The 21,261-nt window shown below is 43.4% G+C and overlaps 1 protein-coding gene across 1 annotated transcript in view; it reads right to left on the bottom strand.

Annotated features, from left to right (window-relative positions):
- Positions 1–19,660, bottom strand: part of LOC146007361 (uncharacterized) — a 117,839-nt gene extending 98,179 nt beyond the window's left edge. Inside the window, exons 1-3 of the mRNA XM_083145710.1 lie at positions 19,244–19,660; positions 15,954–16,052; positions 14,453–14,777 (exon numbers count right to left, since the gene is read on the bottom strand). Coding sequence (XP_083001836.1) covers positions 14,453–14,777; positions 15,954–16,052; positions 19,244–19,660 — 841 coding nt within the window. The remainder of the gene's footprint in view (positions 1–14,452; positions 14,778–15,953; positions 16,053–19,243) is intronic.
- Between the last annotated feature and the right edge of the window lie 1,601 nt (positions 19,661–21,261).

Raw genomic sequence — 21,261 nt, 5'->3', positions numbered from 1 at the left:
TGGTAGTGGCGCATTACCTAATGGGTATTTTCTTTTTGATTTTTCCAAAAAATGCCCTCCCCTCCCCACCACCCCATCACCTTTTGCTTGCTACTGGTTTAGGTTTAGGGTTGCGCAGACTCTGCTTACGATACGCTATTGTCCGGGAGGAGTCTATCCTTGATGTTTTGCTACAGCTGCATGGTGCCCCTCAGGTGTCTTATCTGGTAGTGCTTTCTAGGACCCGCGCTGCATTTTTTGCTGGCATCAGATATCCGACTAGTCCCCGGGGTTCGGGGGTTTAAGATTAGGCGGCCGAGATAGATCTGACGGCTGGGGGCGGAAGTGTGTCCTTGGTTCCTGTGGTGCCCTAGGTCATCCTCCCAGTGGCCTTGGCAAACATTTATACACTGGTCAGGCTTTCCTTTGCAGGCTCTGGCTCCTGCAGTTTGGTGGCTCTCTGATGACCTGATGTCAGTTTGCTGGGTCGAGGTGGCGTTGTCCAGCGAGTTTCCATTGGGAATTTGGAATCCATTCCCACTGCCTTGGGGCTGCCACGTCGGCTATAGCTGCTCTATTGGCCTTGTCGAGCTTTAAATCGCTAGGAAGATGGCGTTCCGCAATTTAAATAGTACATTAGGCCTCACCTACTGTGCTGTAGGTCCTTGCGCTTTGTATGTATGTGTTTGATTGAGGTCATTTGTTTATTCCCCCATCCTTGTCCATCCTACTCGGGGATTAGCTACGCTCTTCTGTTGGGCCAGCGTCTGGAGTTTTCTCGCTTTTTGCCTGAACTGACGGACTGAATTTGATCACTCTGATTCGGCTATAGTCTCAATTAAGAGTCCCTCAGCAGGTCCAGTCATTTTTTCTCCGGCCGAGTACACCCGTTTGTTCCTTATACCCTTCCATTACCTTGCCCTCCCCCTGTTTGTCTCTTTCCATCTTTGTTTCCTGGTATGGCTTCAATTGGTATTGGAGCATGTCTTAAGCACCTAAAATTGTGCTTCAACAGAACAAATTTATTTTCTTTTTGGCAGATCCTCCTATTATACTTAGGTCAACCCTTTAATATAAATACTACTAGTCTCCTCTTATAGCTTCTCCTTTAGAGGTATGGGAAAGGATAGGCTCAGAGTGTGCATAGTTGAGCATTAATTTGTGTATTGGGCAGCCGGCTGGGCCTCATCTGGGGGTAGGCCGGTTGCAAATTCACTGTTAGTCTGGTGGCTTGGAGTTCGAGGGCCGTACTGGCTTGAGTTTAGAGGCGTTCCTTGAGGTGAACGTCCGCCAGTGTCTGAGGTCTTTGGTACTTCAGCTGGAGGCAACAATTTGGGAAAATGTCCCGATTGAAGCTGTCGGCCTTGATCTTGAGTGATCTTGCAGCCATTAATACAGCTTGGTTTTTCTGCACCTTGGTTGGTCTCCAATTGTTTCCCCGACTCCGTTTTGAGAGATGTTAGAAATGGTAAGGCTTCAAATGAGGCTCGGAAGCAGCTATATCGGCGGTGGCACAGTGGGTTATAGCTGCCAGAGGTGCTGTTGACCCACAGGAGAGGATTAGGTTTTGGTGCCATCAGGTCTTCCTGCCTAACAGGGTGCATTTGGTTAGGGATGGTTCATTAATTTTGGAGGATCTATCTCTGGTTGTAGCTCAGTGCGTTAGGTTGGTGGCCGGGCGGGGATTCTGGGCTCAGAGTCCCCGCTTTGGCGGGAAAGAAAGGCAGGTGAATAGAATTATTTCTTATTCAAATGATGATGCTACGTATATGTTTGCTTTTCGGTGCGCTCGCCTCTCATTGGCTTAGGCCTTCACTCGATCTCCTGCTCGGGGGGCAGCGAACCCATCAGATGGGTGGGTAGTCAATGCAGTAGGTCGAGCGGATACCACTTGTTAGGGTAGGCTTGATTACGTATGCAGATTGTGTGGGTGGAGCTTAGTTAATTAGCCGTTCTTTCTGGGCCACCATTAATTAATTAATTATTAATAAATTAATCTAGCTTAAAAGTGCTAAAATAAATCAGCTAACAATTTCTGCCAAACCTAAGTCTCCGAGTCTTTATTTCAGGTTTAGTTTGTAAATTTTGAAATGTGATGTATATACATGCTAGAGGTCACACACATCAGATGCTAGGATGTTTAGAATAACGTAATGTCTGCAATAGGCATGGAGTGGGTTAAACATCCAAGACTGTTGTGTGACCTAGGGAAGCATGTGACTCGGTGGTCCAATAAGGACTTAGGGAAGGGCAGTGTTAGCTGGGATATCAGGGCAGGAAAGGGAGGAGTATTTCTCTCTTTCCTGAAAGTTTCCCGCCCTCCCTCCCTTGTGTTATTATGGTTGGGTGGGTGTTAATCGCGTTGGCTGATAGGCGGGAAAGAACGGCAGGTGAATAGAATTAGTTCTTATGCAAATGATGATGCTACGTATATGTTTGCTTTTCGGTGCGCTCGCCTCTCATTGGCTTAGGCCTTCGCTCGATCTCCCGCTCGGGGGGCAGCGAACCCATCAGATGGGTGGGTAGTCAATGCAGTAGGTCGAGCGGATACCGCTTGTTAGGATAGGCTTGATTACGTATGCAGATTGTGTGGGTGGAGCTTAGTTAATTAGCCGTTCTTTCTGGGCCACCATTAATTAATTAATTATTAATAAATTAATCTAGCTTAAAAGTGCTAAAATAAATCAGCTAACAATTTCTGCCAAACCTAAGTCTCCGAGTCTTTATTTCAGGTTTAGTTTGTAAATTTTGAAATGTGATGTATATACATGCTAGAGGTCACACACATCAGATGCTAGGATGTTTAGAAGATTTTAGATGGGTAACCATCGATGTCCAATCTTTATATACATCTATTCCACACACAAAGGGTATAGCAAGCTGTAGAGAATTCTAGATGAGGATATACAAATGGATATTTTGCTAAAAAATTTTATCTGCACACTTATAGATTTTATCCTGAGTCATAATTATTTTAAATTCCTGGATGTGTTTTATTTACAAGTGGTTGGTACCGCTATGGGTACGGATTTCGCTCCTAGCTTCGCCAATCTTCACATGGGCAGCTGGGAGTGAAGATTTATTTATGGCAATCATTCTTTTAAATAAAATGTGGTTAAATATTATAGGTATATCAATGACATTATTATAATATGGAAGGGTACGGAGGAGACCTTAAACGAATTTGTTGAATATTTACAGGTTAATGATAACAACCTCTCATTCACCTATAAATCCGATAAAGATAAAATCGAATACCTTGATCTGGTTTTAAGTAATACTGAAACAACAATAACCACTAGCAATTTTATTAAACCAGTTGATACAAATAGTTATGTGCACTTTGAAAGTGGCCACGCAAGAAAATGGAAAACGAACATACCATTTTCACAATTTTCTAGAATACGGAGGAATTGCAGTTCCCCGACGGAATTTAATAAACAACTAGATATCTATTCAGGTAGTTTTCAGGAGAGAAGGTATTTTGAGAAACTACTGAAGGAAGCCACGGACAAAATAAAAACCACTGATCGTGAAGACCTCTTAGAATATAAGAACCGGGAGGCAGATAGAAAGGATAACCTATTTATATTTGTCACACAATACAATGAAAAATAACATTATATAAGGAAAACTATTAACAAACATTGGGAGATTCTAAAAACTGACCCACTCCTCAGTTCCATACTACCAGACAAACCTCTAGTGGCCTTTAGGAAGCCAAAAAAGCCTAAAGGATCATTTAGCACCCAGTATGCTAAGAGTTCCAGACACAAATAAGAAATCGTGGCTTCATGAAGTAAAAGGCAGCTTCAAGTGCAATAACTGTAACATATGCAAATATGCGAGCCCTGTTAACAAAGATTTCAACAATTTTAATGACACAACCACTTTTTTGATAAAAGAACGAATGACTTGTACCACGACATGGGTCATATATCAACTGGAATGTACATGTAAATTTAAATATGTCGGAAAAAGAAAAAGAGTACTCAAATTGAGAATTCAGGAGCACGTTAGAGCCATAAAAAACAAAATGGAAAATCACTCCGTGCCTAAAGAATTTTTGTAAATATCACAATTCTGATCCGACGCACTTGCACTTTAAAGCTATAGAACAGGGGTGGCCAACCCGTGGCTCGCGAGCCGCATGCGGCTCTTCTCTCTCTCATGTGCGGCTCCCTCCCTTTCAGGTGCCTCTCAGCGGCGCCAGCTAGACAGCTGTCCTTCCCTTTGATGTGTGCCTCATGCATGCACAGCGCTACGGGCCGCGGTCACCCGGCACATGCACAGTTGCGCTAGGAGGCAGCGTCCTCGGCATCATTTTAGACACTGCAGAGTGCATAGCCGTATGCCGTTTTGAGCTCTCTTGCTCTTTCCCCACCTCAGCCTCCTGCTCCGCCTGCCATCCTGAGCCCTCCTGGGCTAAATTAAACATGTATGAACTGTAATGTATATAATGCCAATATATAGATATTTATACAGTTTGAGTGCCGCACCCTGGGTTACTTTCTATATATCACATTTGCTGTTAGGGCACCAAGTGAAGTTTTCTGCAGTTATCTGCAGTGGTTGGGGGTTCCAGAGCCTTGCCATATATAAATATTGTACATCAAGTGTGTGTGCATTTTAAGCATCAAATATGTTTCATTTAGCCCAGGTGGGGGGGGGGGGGGCTCTGGATGGCAGCAAATTATGTTATTTGCAGTGCAAAGGTGTATATGTATATATTACACACACAGTTGCACCCTTTTTGTGATCACTCCTCCCCCTATGTTATTCCAAAAATTATGAAAATTATCCATATTAGAATCTTTATGTGAACCTATATGAATGTTTTTAATATTATAATCCCAATCGAATATTTATTTCCTAATAGACAGTTTTAAGACAATTATGTATGCCCTGTTTTCTATATCTGTTTTTTATCTTTTTTTTTTTTTTTTATATTTAATTGTCTATATGTAATGTCTATATTCAATTTTATATCCACTGGTTAATATATTCTGTTTGCAAAAAACTGTATCCTTGGTGATATACTATACTATACTATATATCTTATGGTCTATCTACATATATATATATATATATATATATATATATATATATATATATATATATATATATATATATATATATATATATATATATATATATATATATATATATATATATATATATATATATATATAGAGAGGAGATACACTTACAAAGATCCATATTAGATAAACTGCTTTAAATTGATAACTGTTTTACTCAATATGTATTATTTAATATGTATAAGTATATGTAACCCCTATTTTATGTGTAAAGCACTTGAAAAATGTCACTTTATTTATGCGATTTTGCACAAAATAATCCCCAATAGCATTAAATTCAGCCGCATCTAAGAAAATATATTTTCGGGTCAGAATATATGGACACACGGTAACGAAAACATTAGCGCATGCGCGCTCACTTGTTTCAGCAGAAAGTCCTCGCCAGAATAGTCCGTAATACCGCAAGATAAATCTGACGGGAGGACAAGTAACGTGACTCCCGATCACTGACGCATGCGTGGCTCTCTCTGCCATTAGAAGGCGAAGATGGATAAACCACGCATGCGTTCTGTCTATGTAGACGTACTCCATTATATCTAGCATACTGGTGATATCGCGGGACCAATCCCGCACATGCGCAGAAATTGCGGAATACGAAAACCGGAAGTACCATACATGGTCTTCCAACATAATTGAATGTACTATAAATATACGTGTAGGAACAATGTTAGTTATGCTCTCCTGATGAAGTCCAGCCTGAATCTATAGGCGTCAGAGACGAAACGCGTAGATAGGCCTCTACCCAACCTTCTTTCGCACACTTTATTCATTTATGTAAGTCTAATTTATTTTTTATGTTTGCACCTATTAAAAAACTCCTAATTTTAATTTAATTGGAGTTATCCTCTTTCTTTGCAATCACCACTGCACTAATTTGGAGCACAACTGTGAACTCACTTGGGGGACCACAAACTAAAGGTCTAAGTCTGGACAGCAGCCGGGAAGGTCCTGGTAACCAGTACTACCAAGGAGGAGGAACAGTATTATTGATATGCACTTTATTCTTCATTTCACGGTACGCAGAACCTAAATTAAAGTCACAGTGAACACACTAACCTATTACACTATAGAGCGCCATTCTAATCACTTTCTAGATCTACCCCCATTGAGACGGATCAACAAACGTCCCACTAGGAGAATCTTTGGCGGCCGCCTGTCACTCAGGTTTGTGTCTTAGAGGGAGGAACGATCCTTCAATAAAAGGACTAGTTTGAATCCAGATCCACCTTATGGTTGCAGCGCAAGACAGTACCCCCCCCCCTGCATATATATATATATACAGCAGACACAAGGACCGGCAACTATCCACTGCGGGGTGCCAATTCAACTGCCCTTACTTAAAATAAACAGAGTACATGGATGGCACGGCACTCTCAGGCAAAATGAAGGTCTCACAAGCTGTGATACAGCAGATACAGCAACGTTTCAATGCTTTATTTGCATTGTCTTCAGGCTCAAAAGGACAATAAAATACACATACCTTTATACACCATACTTGTGCTCAATAGACGCCCCCACCGTCGGACCGGAATTCCGGGTCTTGGGTGGATGATGTCATCTTGCTATTGGCGCACTAAAAGTGACAAAATGCCCAACACCAAAAATTAATGTGCACCAATACTTAAAATATAACAGAAATAAAACAGACAAATTAAAAAGTGATGCAGTATTAACACAAAGTTACAGTACTTAGTAAAAATTCATACTAGCTTAATAGCCGCTAACAAGTGCGCCTTGATACTTAATAACTGATGCTGGACTATGTAACAAAATGGATAAATAAGGGACACTACATGAAAGCCAGTTAGAATATATAACTAACCAATTTAATATCGCGGGGTAGAATAAATACCTGGCCGTTAACAAAAGTGAACAACGAGACTGTTGCCAAGCAACAGCGACGCCGGAAGCTACTCCCGGCTAATAGATCGATGCTAGAGCACAAAATACAATCTAATCAAAGTCAACCAAAATAAGGGCTAACACGCTAAGATTGCTGTAGGTGGAATAGCTTAAAACTAAGACTGTATATGCGGACAAGAGAATTAGTGGGCTACGTGCGGGTTAAGCAACTTCTGCCCAAATTCCCATTTAATCCCTTGGGTGCCAGGGTATCAAGACGGTAGATCCAGTGGGTTTCGCATTTTAGTAGCTTAAGACCTCTATTGCCATCCCTAATGTTGGGGGGGATATGGTCTATTATGCGATAGCGTAGGGAAGGCAGAGTATGTTGGAGGGCCAAAAAATGTTTAGGGATGGGTAAGTCGCACTTACCACCCGCCAGTGCCGTACGGATGGTGGACCGGTGGGTGGTAATGCGCTCCTTAAATGTACTTTCGGTCTTTCCTATATATGAAAGACCGCATGGACAAACCAGTTGGTAGACCACAAACTTAGACTCGCAGCTAAGGGTATGCCTAATGGTAAATTTACTTCCAGACAAAGGATGATAGCAAGTGTTGCCAGGAATCATGTACGAGCATACAGTGCAAGTACAACGCATACATCCCCTAGGGGTAGGCTTAGGGGTGACTGGACATTAGTAATGTCAGCCTTAACCAACAAGAAAGAAGACTAGTATCACACAAGCCTACCTCAGGGTCCGATTTAATGATGGGCCACAGTTTTTTTGAAATTTTGTGTACAACAGGGCTGGAAGAGGTGAATTTGGTAACCCAGAGTAACAACTTTTTATCTGCTGCAGCAGCTTTGGGTTCCAAAAGCTCATCTCTGGTTAATCTAGACGCCCTAAGTCTTGCCTGCGCCAGTGTATCCATTCTGTAAACCCTATCCCTGAATCTATCAACAAGGTTGTCAATCTGTGTTTCAGCCAATATGGGATCAGAGTCGATTCGCTTGATGCGGACCATCTGGGAAAAAGGCAATCCCTGTATGAGGCTTCTGGGATGGGCACTGGTGACATGCAAAAGGTTATTGCGGTCTGTGTCCTTCTGGTATAGGGAAGTGGATAAATTGCCCTCATTAAGATGGATAGCCACATCCAAAAAGTGGATACAGTTGCGGTCGCTGGTCATGGTTAATTTGACAGGGCTAGTACCCAGATTATGGGAATCAACATGAGCAGTTAGCAATTCAATAGGACCCTGCCACAAGATGAATAAATCATCTATATACCTTAAATACATCGCATACCATCGCATGCCTTTTGGTATGTGATGGTATGTGATGGTATGCGATATAGCGCGACATTGTACAATGGCATACAATTTTAAAATTGTATGTCATTGTATATGGCATACAATGCCATGCGATGTGATGCAATGCAATGAAGCTTACAATGTTAAATGCACCCCCACGCCACCCCCCACCCCCCACTATAAACGTGAACCTGAAGCGTGGCGAGCGGCGGCGGTACGCATCCTCCGACCTTTTCATACCCGAAGCGTGGTGAGCGCAGCGAGCCCGCGAGGGGTGGCGGTACGCGTCCTCCGACCTTTTCATACCTCCACTATTCACGTCGGCGTGGAGTTGAGAATAGAAAGTGTGGCGAGCGCAGCGAGCCACCGAGCCCGAAGCGTGGCGAGGGGACGCGAATACCTTCACAGGTATTGCCGTACCCTCACGGCCTTCACAGGTATCCGTGTCCGCTCGTCACGTTTCGGGCTCGGTGGCTCGCCACACTTTCTATTCTCAACTCCACGCCAACATGGATAGTGGAGGTATGAAAAGGTCGGAGGACGCGTACCGCCGCCCCTCGCGGGCTCGCTGCGCTCACCACGCTTCGGGTTAATGTTTATAGTGGGGGGGTGGCGTGGGGGTGCATTTAGCATTGTAAGCACCCTTTAGGGTGCTTATACAATCTTTTCATCGCATAGGGGGCAAAAATCGCGTTGCATCGCATGCCATCGAGTGCATGGCATGTGATGCGATGCCATTACGACATTGCATGACCAACAACAGGGGCGCCGTGATAATACACAAGTACCAGAGGTCTTAAGCTACTAAAATGCGAAACCCACTAGATTTACCGTCTTGATACCCTGGCACCCAAGGGATTAAATGATAATTTGGGCATAAATTGCTTAATCCGCACTTTAATTCTCTTGTCCGCATATACAGTCTTAGTTTTAAGCTATTCCACCTACAGCAATCTTAGCGTGTTAGCCCTTAATTTGGTTGACTTTAATTAGATCGTATTTTGTGCTCTAGCATTAATCTATTAGCCGGGAGTAGCTTCCGGCGTCGCTGTTGCTTGGCAACAGTCTCGTTGTTCACTTTTGTTAACGGCCAGGTATTTATTCTACCCCGCGATATTAAATTGGTTATATATTCTAACTGGCTTTCATGTAGTGTCCCTTATTTATCCATTTTGTTACATAGTCAGTTTTTAAGTATCAAGCCGCACTTGTTAGCGGCTATTAAGCTAGTATGAATTTTTACTATGTACTGTAACTTTGTGTTAATACTGCATCGTTTTTTAATTTGTATGTTTTATTTCTGTTATATTTTAAGTATTGGCGCACATAAATTTTTGGTGTTAAGCATTTTGTCACTTTTAGTGCGCCAATAGCAAGATGACATCATCCACCCGAGACCCGGAATTCCGGTCCGACGGTGGGGGCGTCTATTGAGCACAAGTATGAGCACAAGTATGGTGTATAAAGGTATGTGTATTTTATTGTCCTTTTGAGCCTGAAGACAATGCAAATAAAGCATTGAAATGTTGCTGTATCTGCTGTATCACAGCTTGTGAGACCTTCATTTTGCCTGAGAGTGCCGTGCCATCCCTGTACCATATATATATAAGAATCCAAGATGGCCGTGAGTGTCACGGACCAGGAAGTCCTGTATGGGATCCATAAATAGCATTGAAGCGCTACAGTATTAATGGCTGTGCGCTCCATTGAATATGGCTGTGCGTTCCACAGCCGTCTGTTGTGTAAGCAGATCGGAATCCAAGATGGCCGTGCGTGTCACGGACCAGGAAGTAGTAGCGGAAGTGACCACTGAGCGCCGACCCCGGAAGTGAGACCTCCGGAACCAGGTTTTCGGCGCGGGGGGAACTTCCCAGCACAATTAAGAGTGCTATAAATAAGGGCAGCAGATTAGGTATAGTTTGTGCTCCTTAAGAAGTCCAGGTATAAGCTGAAGGACGAAACGCGTTGAGCAGAGAGCGGGGATTCAGTAGACACCCCAGGGACTCATGCTTTGGCCGAAAGCACTACAGATAAGCCTCATTTGTTTTTAATATTGTACGGGCATTTGCCTTATGTTTTTTATCAATTAAAAATTGCATATAACAATATCATTCTAGGATCTCTTTTTCCTTTGTGTTTACTTTTTCCATCTGATGTGTACCGGATATTTGAAGAGAGGGGAAGTTTTTTGCTGATGGACTCATGAGAGTGATCACACAAGCTAATTACAAAGTGGTTGGAAACCACTTTCTATGGTACACCTTTTAAATTTGGGGTGTTATATACCTTTGGTGGAGGTGTAGTGTGTATACTACCAAAATACTACACTAGGAGGCGCTTTTTTCACCCTATTTTTTCCAGATTCCCTTGAAGTGGCAGATTGAACTAGCCCGTTGGAAAAGAGCAGCCGCCCTGAAAAAGGGAGACTGTCGCGTACAAAGGCAAAATCTTCTTGCCTGAAAAACTTTATTTGGACAAACTTATTGTTGGTTTAGCGCTGGTACCACCACGTGCATTTCTGAACTGACGACGGGGCCCCCGAGCTCCGAAACGTTTTCCTGCACAAGGAATAAATATTCCTGTTATCTTCACCGCTTATCAGCCTCCAAGTGCCACTTATTTAGTTTGTATATTCCTTGAGGACACATGCCCTCTTGAAAGAGGGCACCGGAGCAAGCGAATTTGGCATCCATCTGCAGTCCTGAGTGCCGGCCTCATCGTTTTGTATATATATATATATATATATATATATATATATATAGATATAGATATAGATATAGATATATATATATATATATATATATATATGAATATGATGAAATAAAGCAATGATTTAAAAATTTCAGTCTGGCGAGTGACCTTACCTGTACCCACGTATATATATATATATATATATATATATATATATATATATATATATATATATATATATATATATACAGTATATATATATACAGTATATATATAAATATATCATATAGGATCCCAGGCAGAAGACAGGAATGAACACGGCACTGCGTAGCAAAATTTCTCCTTTATTGTATCTTGGCCTCAACGGCTCATTTCGGGGTCACTACCCCTTTCTCTAGAGGGATACAGATACAACAATGATATACAAACATACCTTAAATAGACTGCACAATTTGGCGCGATCTCCTCCCCGCCACTCGCAGCACTCAGATCCACCACCTGTGTACAGGGCACCAGCTGATGATGCACACAGCTCTCACCTGTTGTAGCATCACCATGGCAACCCGGCCACAGCGTGTCAGTCCGGGCAGAAGCAGTGTAGCCTATCTAGGCCGCATCCTCAGACAGCGCCGTCAGGGCGCACAGCTCACGTCTCACACCCGTGGCAGCGTTGCCATGGCAGCATCTGTCATCAAGACGCCAACCATTGGCTCAAGGGGCTTGATCACTCCCATAGGGTGGTGCTCTATCTCAAAACAAATACATAACCTCTTATACATACACAAACAGAAATTTAAAAGAACTGGCGGCTGGTATTTGGAGCGGCTTCAGGGCTCTCACCCCCATAGTCACTCTCCTCAGCACCACCATGCACAAAAGGCAGGGACGTGCGGTGAGGTAAATGGCTCAAGAGTCCCTGGCAAGTACCAGAGACAGATTTGCACACAATATATGAGCCCAGGGGTACAAGCTGACATTATACACATGTGCAGAAGTATACAATGCTGGAGATTCGCTGAGTTTTGATAAGAGATGTGCAGAAAAGATAGCCAGGTGAGGCACTGCCTCTCCTGCCATATAGTTTTTACTCCAGAGTTTTCACTATAAAAATGATAAGAATAATAAAAATACGATTTTTTTTTATAAATTATTTGTATTTTTTACATACTTTATCAATTGAAAATGCCGGCATATATGCTAGTATGACAGGAAAGGCTGTGCCTCACCTGCCTCACCCCACCGCACGCCACTGACAAAAGGGATGCGGCAAAAGGCAGCAGTAACCACAGCTGATCACTGCTCACACCAGTGTCGCCGGTGACAGCTCCCCCACCCCACCTCCAAACAAACAGCATTAATAACAGATAAATAATATAGCATAGTCATATGGAAATACGTGAGCAGATACAAGAAACTGGGACCACTAAAGGCAAATAGTGCAAACAAAACACATAATCAGAGAAAGTCCTGTCACAAAAAGAACACATTACGGCCATCCCAAAGATATATACATTATTTACATTATTTATATTTACTTTCCTGGAGGACTGCAAGTGTTTGGAATAATTCCTTTTAACATGGAGTCATATGGCGATGTGGGCTTGGACAAGATTTTTGTACCCGGCAATGTGGTATTGCCTAAAGGAGAGACTTTGAGTTTTTCTGCGGAGGAGGCAGAAAAAATGCTGTTCACTGAACCTCTGGGAGATACCTGTCTAAACGCAGAGGATATCTATCACAGGTTATTGAAAATGCGCAAAAGGGAAATTGACTTTATGTTTTTTTTTTTTTTTTTTTTTTTTTATATAAGAAACTGTTATTATTATTAATAATAATAATAAATAAATTAGCAGCAGCAGGAGGAGTGCCGGGAGTCGTGACTGCAGACAAGTAGATCTGCAGGTCCCGGCAAGCAGCAGTGGTTCAGCGATAGCCCCGCAAACCCTCTACGCCCACATTTACTCAGCGCCTCCCTGCCACGGCGGGGTCTGCTGGGCTATTGCTATGCCACTGCGGCAACCTGCATATTTAAATATGTATGTGCAAAATTGTGAGAGAAATTTGCACAAATTTCTTAAAAAATATCCTAAAATTCATAAAGCAAGTTGATATACTAGAGTAGCACAAATGCATTTATAAACGGTATAGCAATCTATTTAATAAGAATATTATCCTTTAACGCAGGGGTGTCAAACTCAAATTCATCGGGGGCCGCATCAGCAGTTTGGTCACCCTCAAAGGGCCGCTGTATAATAATAATGCAATGACACCACAGGCTGCTCCTGCTGCACAACAACAATGCAACGACACCACAGGCTGCTCCCGCCGCACAACAACAATGCAATGACAGCACAGGCTGCTCCCGCTGCACAATACAACAATAGTAATGCCATGACACAAATTATTATACAGGGAGAGCAGCCCGTGGTGTCATTGCACCACCACTATACAGAGGGAGCAGCCCGTGGTGTCATGGCACTACTTTTATACTACACAGGGGGAGCAGCCAGTGGCGTCATGGCATTACCACTATTTTTTTTTATTTGTTTCTTTATTTGGTTTTAAAAGTGCATATTACAAATATACTTTACAGTACTTTTTCACATACATAAATACAACAGAGAATACAGAACTTACATAACATACAAGCAACATTTGGTGGATTGCTACCTTTCCCTTCCATAACTCTCTACCCCCTTATATACCTTTAGTCATCCTACCCCTTAAGTCTCACCAATACAAATTTCACCCCCCCTCTTCTCCTGCCTTGTGTCACGAACCCAGACCCCGCTATTTCATTCCGCTTCTCTACCTAGTTACTGAACAATTGAGTCACCCTGGTTATCTTTATTTTAAATCTATCTTTTAATATTGGCTTTACTTTTAGTTTTGCTAGTGTTACAAAAGATTATTTAGTCTATCAACTAGTGCTGTTATTTATAATGTTAATTTCACCTGAATTAATCTACTGTTTATCATTGTGATACAAATTTTTGAGCTTACAAGTATTAGTGAGTTTTACCTATACTTCGTGTAGTATTAAGAGTTTTGTTTTTTTTGTTTTTTTTTTGTGTACAAAGTGAAAATATCTTCATTTACTATATCAGTTAGTGTCCGAAACTCTTTTAGAGTATGATGAAAAATACCATTTATCCCATATTACGTGAAATCTGCCAACATTATTTCTAGATAGATACGCAGCTCTCTCATATTCAAACGTATAGTTAACCAAACTGACCCATTCGTTAATGTTTGGTGCTTTTTCTGCCATCCAAAGTCTGGCAATGGAGGTCTTGGCAAGTGCTCCTAGGTTGATGGCCAGCTGCCTTAAATCCGCTGTCACCCCAAACCTAGACCATACCCCCAGTATTAGCGCTTTGGGACATATTTCCCCCCGAGGGATGCCGATGTTTATCAGCACTTCCGCCACTTCCTTCCAGAATTTTTGCAGAGTTGTGCAGTGCCATATTAAGTGCCAAAAGTCAGCCCCTGTAGCCCTACATTTCGGGCAGGAATCGCTCTTACCCTTTGCAAACTTTTTAATTTTAATCGGAGTTATGTAGGTGCGGTGCAAAATATTAAATTGGATTTGCTGGGTCCTGAGAGAAGTGGTAGCTTCATTGGGTATGGCTAGAGCCCTGTCCCAGTCGTCCAATGTAAGCTCAGGAATTTCCCTAGACCACTTTGTCATCAGGTCATGCAAGCCTGGGGTCGGCAGTAGAGAGGAAATATACTTGTAGCACTTGGATACGCCTTTAGCCGGTCCTATATTACGTAAGAATATTTTAACTGGGTGATCATTTATATTGCTAGAGGATACGTGCAGATGTTCTTCCATTGCACTTCTGAGCTGCAGAAAGCGAAAAAACATACTATTTGGGATCTGGAATTCTGATTGCAGTTGGGCGAATGTTTTAACCCCACTTTGCATGACCACGTGGCCTACATTCCTTATTCCAAACTGCGTCCAAGCTGCCATTCCCTGATGCCTTCCAATATGCTTAAAAGATTCCAGGGAGTAGAGACTTGTTTCAGGGTCTGTATCTTTATAGCCTATTGTCTTAGAGATCCAGTTCCAAGTTTTTATTGCTTGGGTAAGAATCGGGGGATATTTCTTGCGACATTTTTTCGTCAAAATAGCTTGTATTGGGGAGTGGCCCGGTATGGTCTTGTTTATTAAATTTAATAATTCTGCTGATTGACACGGATCTAGGACCCAATCTCGAAGGTGTAACAGTTGCGTTGATATGTAATACAATTTGAAGTTGGGGAGGGAGAGTCCTCCTAGGTCACGTGGTCTCGTAAGTATGGATAATTTAACTCTTGGTCTTTTATTTCTCCATATAAAGGAGATTATAATCCCATTTATTTTCTTAAATATCGTATCAGGGATATATACAGGGGAATGTTGCAGTAGGTAGAGTACTTTTGGTAGGATCATCATTTTAATAAGATTTACCCTACCTATCACTGTCAAAGGTAATTTGAGCCAGTTCTTGCATTTAGTTCTAATTAAAACAATTACTGGGTCTATATTATATTTGATATAGTCTCTGGCATCTTTAGAGATTACTACCCCCAAGTAGTCAAATCTTTCTACCCTCGGTATATCTATTACTACCTCGGGTTCCACCCGTGTATCGTTATACAGTTTTTCCACTAATAAATGGGATTTACTACTGTTTATTGTTAGTCCTGAGTACAGGCCGAATTCCTGGAGGACTTGCATCACCAAAGGAAGATCCTGCCTGTAGCTTGCCATCCCCACCAACAAATCATCCGCATATAACGAGACAAGGCTGTCCGCCCCCCCGCCCGGGTCCCCCTGACCCAGTATGTTTCTCAGTTTACACGCAACTGGCTCTATGGCCAGAGAGAACAACGAGGGGGAAAGCGGGCAACCCTGCCTCGTCCCACGGTATATAGGGAAAGGGTCCGATACGAAGCCATTGGTAGTTATTCGTGCACTAGGGTTATAATAAATCATCAGGATCCTTTTGATAAAGCATGTCCCGAAGCCAAAAACCTCCAGAGTGGTCTTTAAGTATGACCACTCCAGTGAGTCAAAAGCCTTGTTTGTATCAAAAGAGGCCAGGGCAAACTCCGAGCCCATCGTTTTTCTCGCCTGTAGGTAAGAAAAGACACGTCGAACGTTTATGGAGGTTGATTTCCCTTTCCTAAAACCCGTTTGATCAACGTGAACTATTTTATCCAACACCTCTCCAATTCTATTGGCCAAAATTGTTGCAAACACCTTAGCGTCAACCGTGAGCAACGAGATAGGTCTGTAGGAGTCAGCCCTTAAGGGGTCTTTGCCCTTCTTAAGAATCACAGTGATGACTGCCTCTGTCATAGAATGTGATAATTGGCCTTCTTTTTCCATTTCCTGATAAAAGTAAAGTAATCGGGAGGACAAGGTATCACTAAAGAGTTTATATATTTCTACTGGTAAGCCATCAATGCCTGGGGCCTTACCAGATGCTACGTTTTTTATTGCCTCTTCCACCTCACCCAGCGTGATCGGTAGTTCCAGAGTTTCCCTATCTTGGTCTGACAGGGTAGGCAAATCGATGGCCCTCAGATAAGGCAAGCTATTGTTATACTCCGGAGTTAATTTAGAGAGATATATCTCCCTATAGTGGTCGACAAATACCTCAGTAATTTTTGAGGTTTCGCTGAACATTTCTCCTTCAGGAGAACAAATTTTTGAAATTGTCCTGGGAGGTTCATCAGTTTTTGCCATATAGGCCATCAATTTGCCAGCCCTGTCGGCCATTAAGTACCTTGGTACTTGTGAGTTATCTGGGCGTCCGATTTCTAAATCGGGTCGGATCGGGCACATCGCATCGCATGCAACCATCGGATGCGATGCGATGCGATGACCCGATTTTTCCATAGGAATCAATGTTAAAATGGACTGAGTCCATTTTAACATGGAATTCAATGGGAAAAAGGGGTCCTTTTCATACCCCTACTATCCAAGTGGGCATGGAGTTGGATATAAACCTGTGGCGAGCGTAGCGAGCCACCGAGCCCGAAGCGTGGCGAGCGGACACAGAATACCGTCCCCTCACGGGGCTCGCTTCGCTCGCCACGCTTCGGGCTCGGTGGCTCGCTACGCTCGCCACAGGTTTATATCCAACTCCATGCCCACTTGGATAGTAGGGGTATGAAAAGGACCCCTTTTTCCCATTGAATTCCATGTTAAAATGGACTCAGTCCATTTTAACATTGATTCCTATGGAAAAATCGGGTCATCGCATCCGATGGTCTCATGCGATGCGATGCGATATCGCATCGCATCGCATCTGATTGTATGCCTTAACTTAAGGCATACAATCAAAAAATCGGGAGCCCGGATAACTCACAAGTACCAGTACCTTTTATGTGAGTCCTTTATTAAGCGAAACTTAGCCATTTCTTGTAGGTGTAAGACCCAGGCCTGTTGCGCCATTAGCCACTCCTGTTTAATATGGTCCGATTGATTTAATATATAGGTTTGTTCTAGATCTGACATTATGTTCTCTAGGGATGTGGCCTTGGTCTGAAGCTGTTTTCTAGCATACGCTATTTTTTTAATCAAGGTACCCCGTAAGTATGCTTTGGATGATTCCCACACACTACCCGCTTTAGCCGAGTTTATATTAAAACCAAAGAAACCCTCCAGATCTACTTTTAGGTCATTAATATTTTCCAATTGAGTCAACCAAATTGGTTGAAGCTTCCAATATCTAAAGCCCCGACTTATATCTGTGTCAAGAACCATTACCAGTGGGGAGTGGTCCGAAATTCCTCTTGGGTTATAATCAATATACGATATTCTATTTGCTAGAGCCCTTGATGTAAAAATCATGTCGATTCGTGAAAAATTATTATGAGAAGGGGAATAGCAAGAATATTTTCGCTGATTGGGAAATTTCTCTCGCCAGACCTCGTTCCATCCCAACTCAGCCGTAAATCTGGAGAGAGAACTTTCACCGGAGGGGGTACTCCTTTTGGGACACCAAACATCAAGGCCATAGTTCATCACCATGTTAAAATCCCCCAGACAAATAAAGGAATTATCAGATCGAACCGCTATGAACTCAAGCGCAGTTCTAAGGATATCAAAAGCAAACGGGGGAGGGATTTAAATCGATAGTAACGATATTCTAGCCGAGCCAAAAATACCATCTAGAAACACATAGCGACCCCTTGGGTCAGTCTGAGCAGTAATGTGTTCATATACTACAGATCTCTTTATCAGGATTGATACTCCTCGGGAGGCTGACGTGAACGGGGCATGGAACATTTGAGCAATCCAGGGTCGTTTCAAAGAACAGCATTTTTCCCTAGTTAAATGCGTCTCCTGTAGACAAATCATGTCAGCCTCCAGAGTTTTACAATACTTGAGAACAAGAGCACGTTTTACCTTGTCATTAAGGCCACGGACATTCCATGTCACAATTTTAACCATAAGCTTAAGTTAACAACTGGAAAGACAGCATACTTTAGACTACTGTAAGAGGGGATTGAAAATCGCAACGGAAAAAAAACAACAATTCCACCAATACATACAAAGTAAAAACTAAAAACATTTAACATATACCCCTCCACCTCCCCCCTCCCTGTATAACCTATCCCACTAGGCATACCTATAGCTATAACCCCCATTTACTGCTACACACTTATTCTTACACTTGAGGGCTCTTACTTTATAACCACCTTAAGCACGGCAGGAAGCTCCGACACTTCAATTTCATACTTATTGAACAAAATATTATAACCCCGATCCCTAACCCAACCACATGTAGTTGAACAAAACAATTACTTTACACTGATAAGCCCCTAATTGTAGGCAGACATGTCAAAAGGATTAACTTTCTACTGCATGCTGTTTTTGCCTGGATAATACTTATCGAGCCATGCGGCTGCTTCAGCTACTGCTGAGAAGAATATAGTCTCTCCATTGGCCACGACACGGAGTCTAGCGGGATATTGCATTGAGTATTTTAATTCTAACTCTCTCAGCCGTGCTTTCACATTGCGAAATTTTGCCCTATCTTTTTGAACTTCCTGAGGTAGATCAGGGTAAATTGAAACCTTGGATCCATTGTAACCAAAGTTCATTTTTGCTCGAGTAAGTCTTAAGACTTGGTCCCGGTCCCTGAAATGTAAAAATTTGGCAATCAAAGTACGTGACGGCCCCCCTGGAATTGAAGGGCGGGCAGGGATGCGGTGTGCCCTTTCGATAGTAAATTGGGCTGAGAAGTTCTCTTGGCCGAATTCTTGCAGCAGCCATGTTTCAACGAATTTTTCGGGGTCACGGCCCTCTACCCGTTCCTCCAAACCCACAATACGAACATTATTTCGACGAGATCGCCCCTCCAAATCTATAACCTTGTATCTTAGATCCGTTATTTGCCCAGACATGGCCTTAAATTGGGCCTGTAGCGGAGCCATTATGTCCTCTGTGTCTGAGACACGCTTCTCCAGTTCCACTACCCGATCTCTAGTTTTCTGCGCATCGTCTCTGATCAACATTATATCAGATTGTACTTTGTTCATCTGTTCTGAGAGACGTTCTTCACACTTGCTAACCGCATCCAAGACATGCTGGAGTGTGATCTCGGGAGCAGATGGCGGGGTCTGTGCTTTAGAGGGGGTAGTTTGTGGCGTAGGGGGTTGGGAGGAATTTGCACGGGCATATTTTTCAAGCCTAGTAGCAGCTGAACTGGTCCCGGATTTGGGCATGATGCCTGGCTTGTTGACTTTTGAGTCGTCAATTCCGGGGACACCGTAAATTTATATGATGATTTAAAGAGACAGTCACCTGCAGGCTCGCATGCCCTGACCAATTTAACAAGGATCCACCTTAGTGGGGGGTTAAATTTTAAAGGAAGGAAAGCCCCGACTCTCATTCGGGGGATTACTGTACCCCATGTCAGGCCCTCACTCCGGCAAAACCAGCAGACCAGTAGTTTGCGTGAGCACTGTCCTTTTACCTTATTCAAACAGATGCGGGCATTTTGCAGGTAAAGAGTTTGTCTATAGACCCACCACTCTCCAATCCAACCTCTCTCACAGGTTGTAGTGGAGAATCAAGGGGGTATAGTGGGGCGGTTATTCACACAATCAGCTACTTGCTCTTTGTAGGTCCCACTGACCCGTTGGAGTTGCGAGCGATTAGGCCCTCTCACCGCCTGTAACCGCTCGTCTGGATCAGCTCAAATATTAGGGCCCACAGCCCGTCAAAGACTCAGACTACAACAGCCACGGATCAGTCCTGGCAGGACTCAAAGTCTCAGAAATATGCCACTCTCCTGTGGCACAGTAGTACAGCTTGACTGCAGCACCTCCCCCCGGCACCAAGAAGTTCAGCTTAGATTTATACTGCAACTTGAAACTAGTCCATCAATGCTTGATAGTACTCTGTCCCTCTTTGTATGGAGTGGTCCCGTCTCCCACCCGGGACTCCTTAGTCCAGTATCAGCCTCTCTCACCGGCTGTGCTGGCAGGGGCTCAGTTTGACAGAGAATATAGACAGAGTACCTTATAGCTTGTGCCCGCCTGCGTGGACTGCTGTCAGCCGATGAACTTGCGTTTGGGAGTTAGCTTTTATAGCTTAAGAGCCGGCTCTCTCACTGCCTCAGCTCTGTCAGCCGTCCCGGCATCCGGCCCTCTCACTGCCGGTGCTTGACGTGCCTCTGGGAACTCGCACTGTCCGCCTCCGGATCAGGATGGTGCGCCTTGGAACTGCACCCCCAGGAAACAAGCTCGTCAGCACAGGATTCCACCCGCGACACCGTCCGACTAGCGCGCCGTTCAGATGCCACCAGGAAGGAGCCACGGTCTCCAGGAGTCACGGCCTCCGTCCAAGTAAGCCGATTCGGGGGAAGGGGAGGTCATCAAACTGCAGACCTCAGATAAGCATCGTGGGCTAGGGAAGCAGCGTGGTTATCTCCGAGTCATGCCGGAGCTCCTGCTCGCGTGACGCCACACACGTCACACACGTGCAGCCGTGGTTACGCCGAAATTGACTTTATGTTACACAGTCAGTCACTCTCTGACTATTTCCGTGAGAGACTTATTCCTCGAGGGTTTCGAGTAAAAAATGTGCCAACAATAGGCCACTCGAGCCCTGACTTCTGTTGACGGTGGTTTGCCATGCTCAATAAGTGTGGACTTGACATAATGCTCCTCGTTATCGACCAAGCAGGTCAGGAGCTTAAGGTAACTCATGATAAAATGCACTCTGAAGCAAATTACAGAGTCAATGTGATATTTACAAAGCAGAACCGTCCAACAGGACACCATATATCGGTGGGTGTCCGGTGGCATGACACCTCGAGGCA

Source organism: Crinia signifera, chromosome 6, assembly GCF_055691185.1.
Source record: "Crinia signifera chromosome 6, ASM5569118v1, whole genome shotgun sequence".
NCBI lineage: Eukaryota > Metazoa > Chordata > Amphibia > Anura > Myobatrachidae > Crinia > Crinia signifera.
Note: the sequence above shows the minus strand (reverse complement) of the source record. Positions and strands in the feature narration are given on the sequence as shown.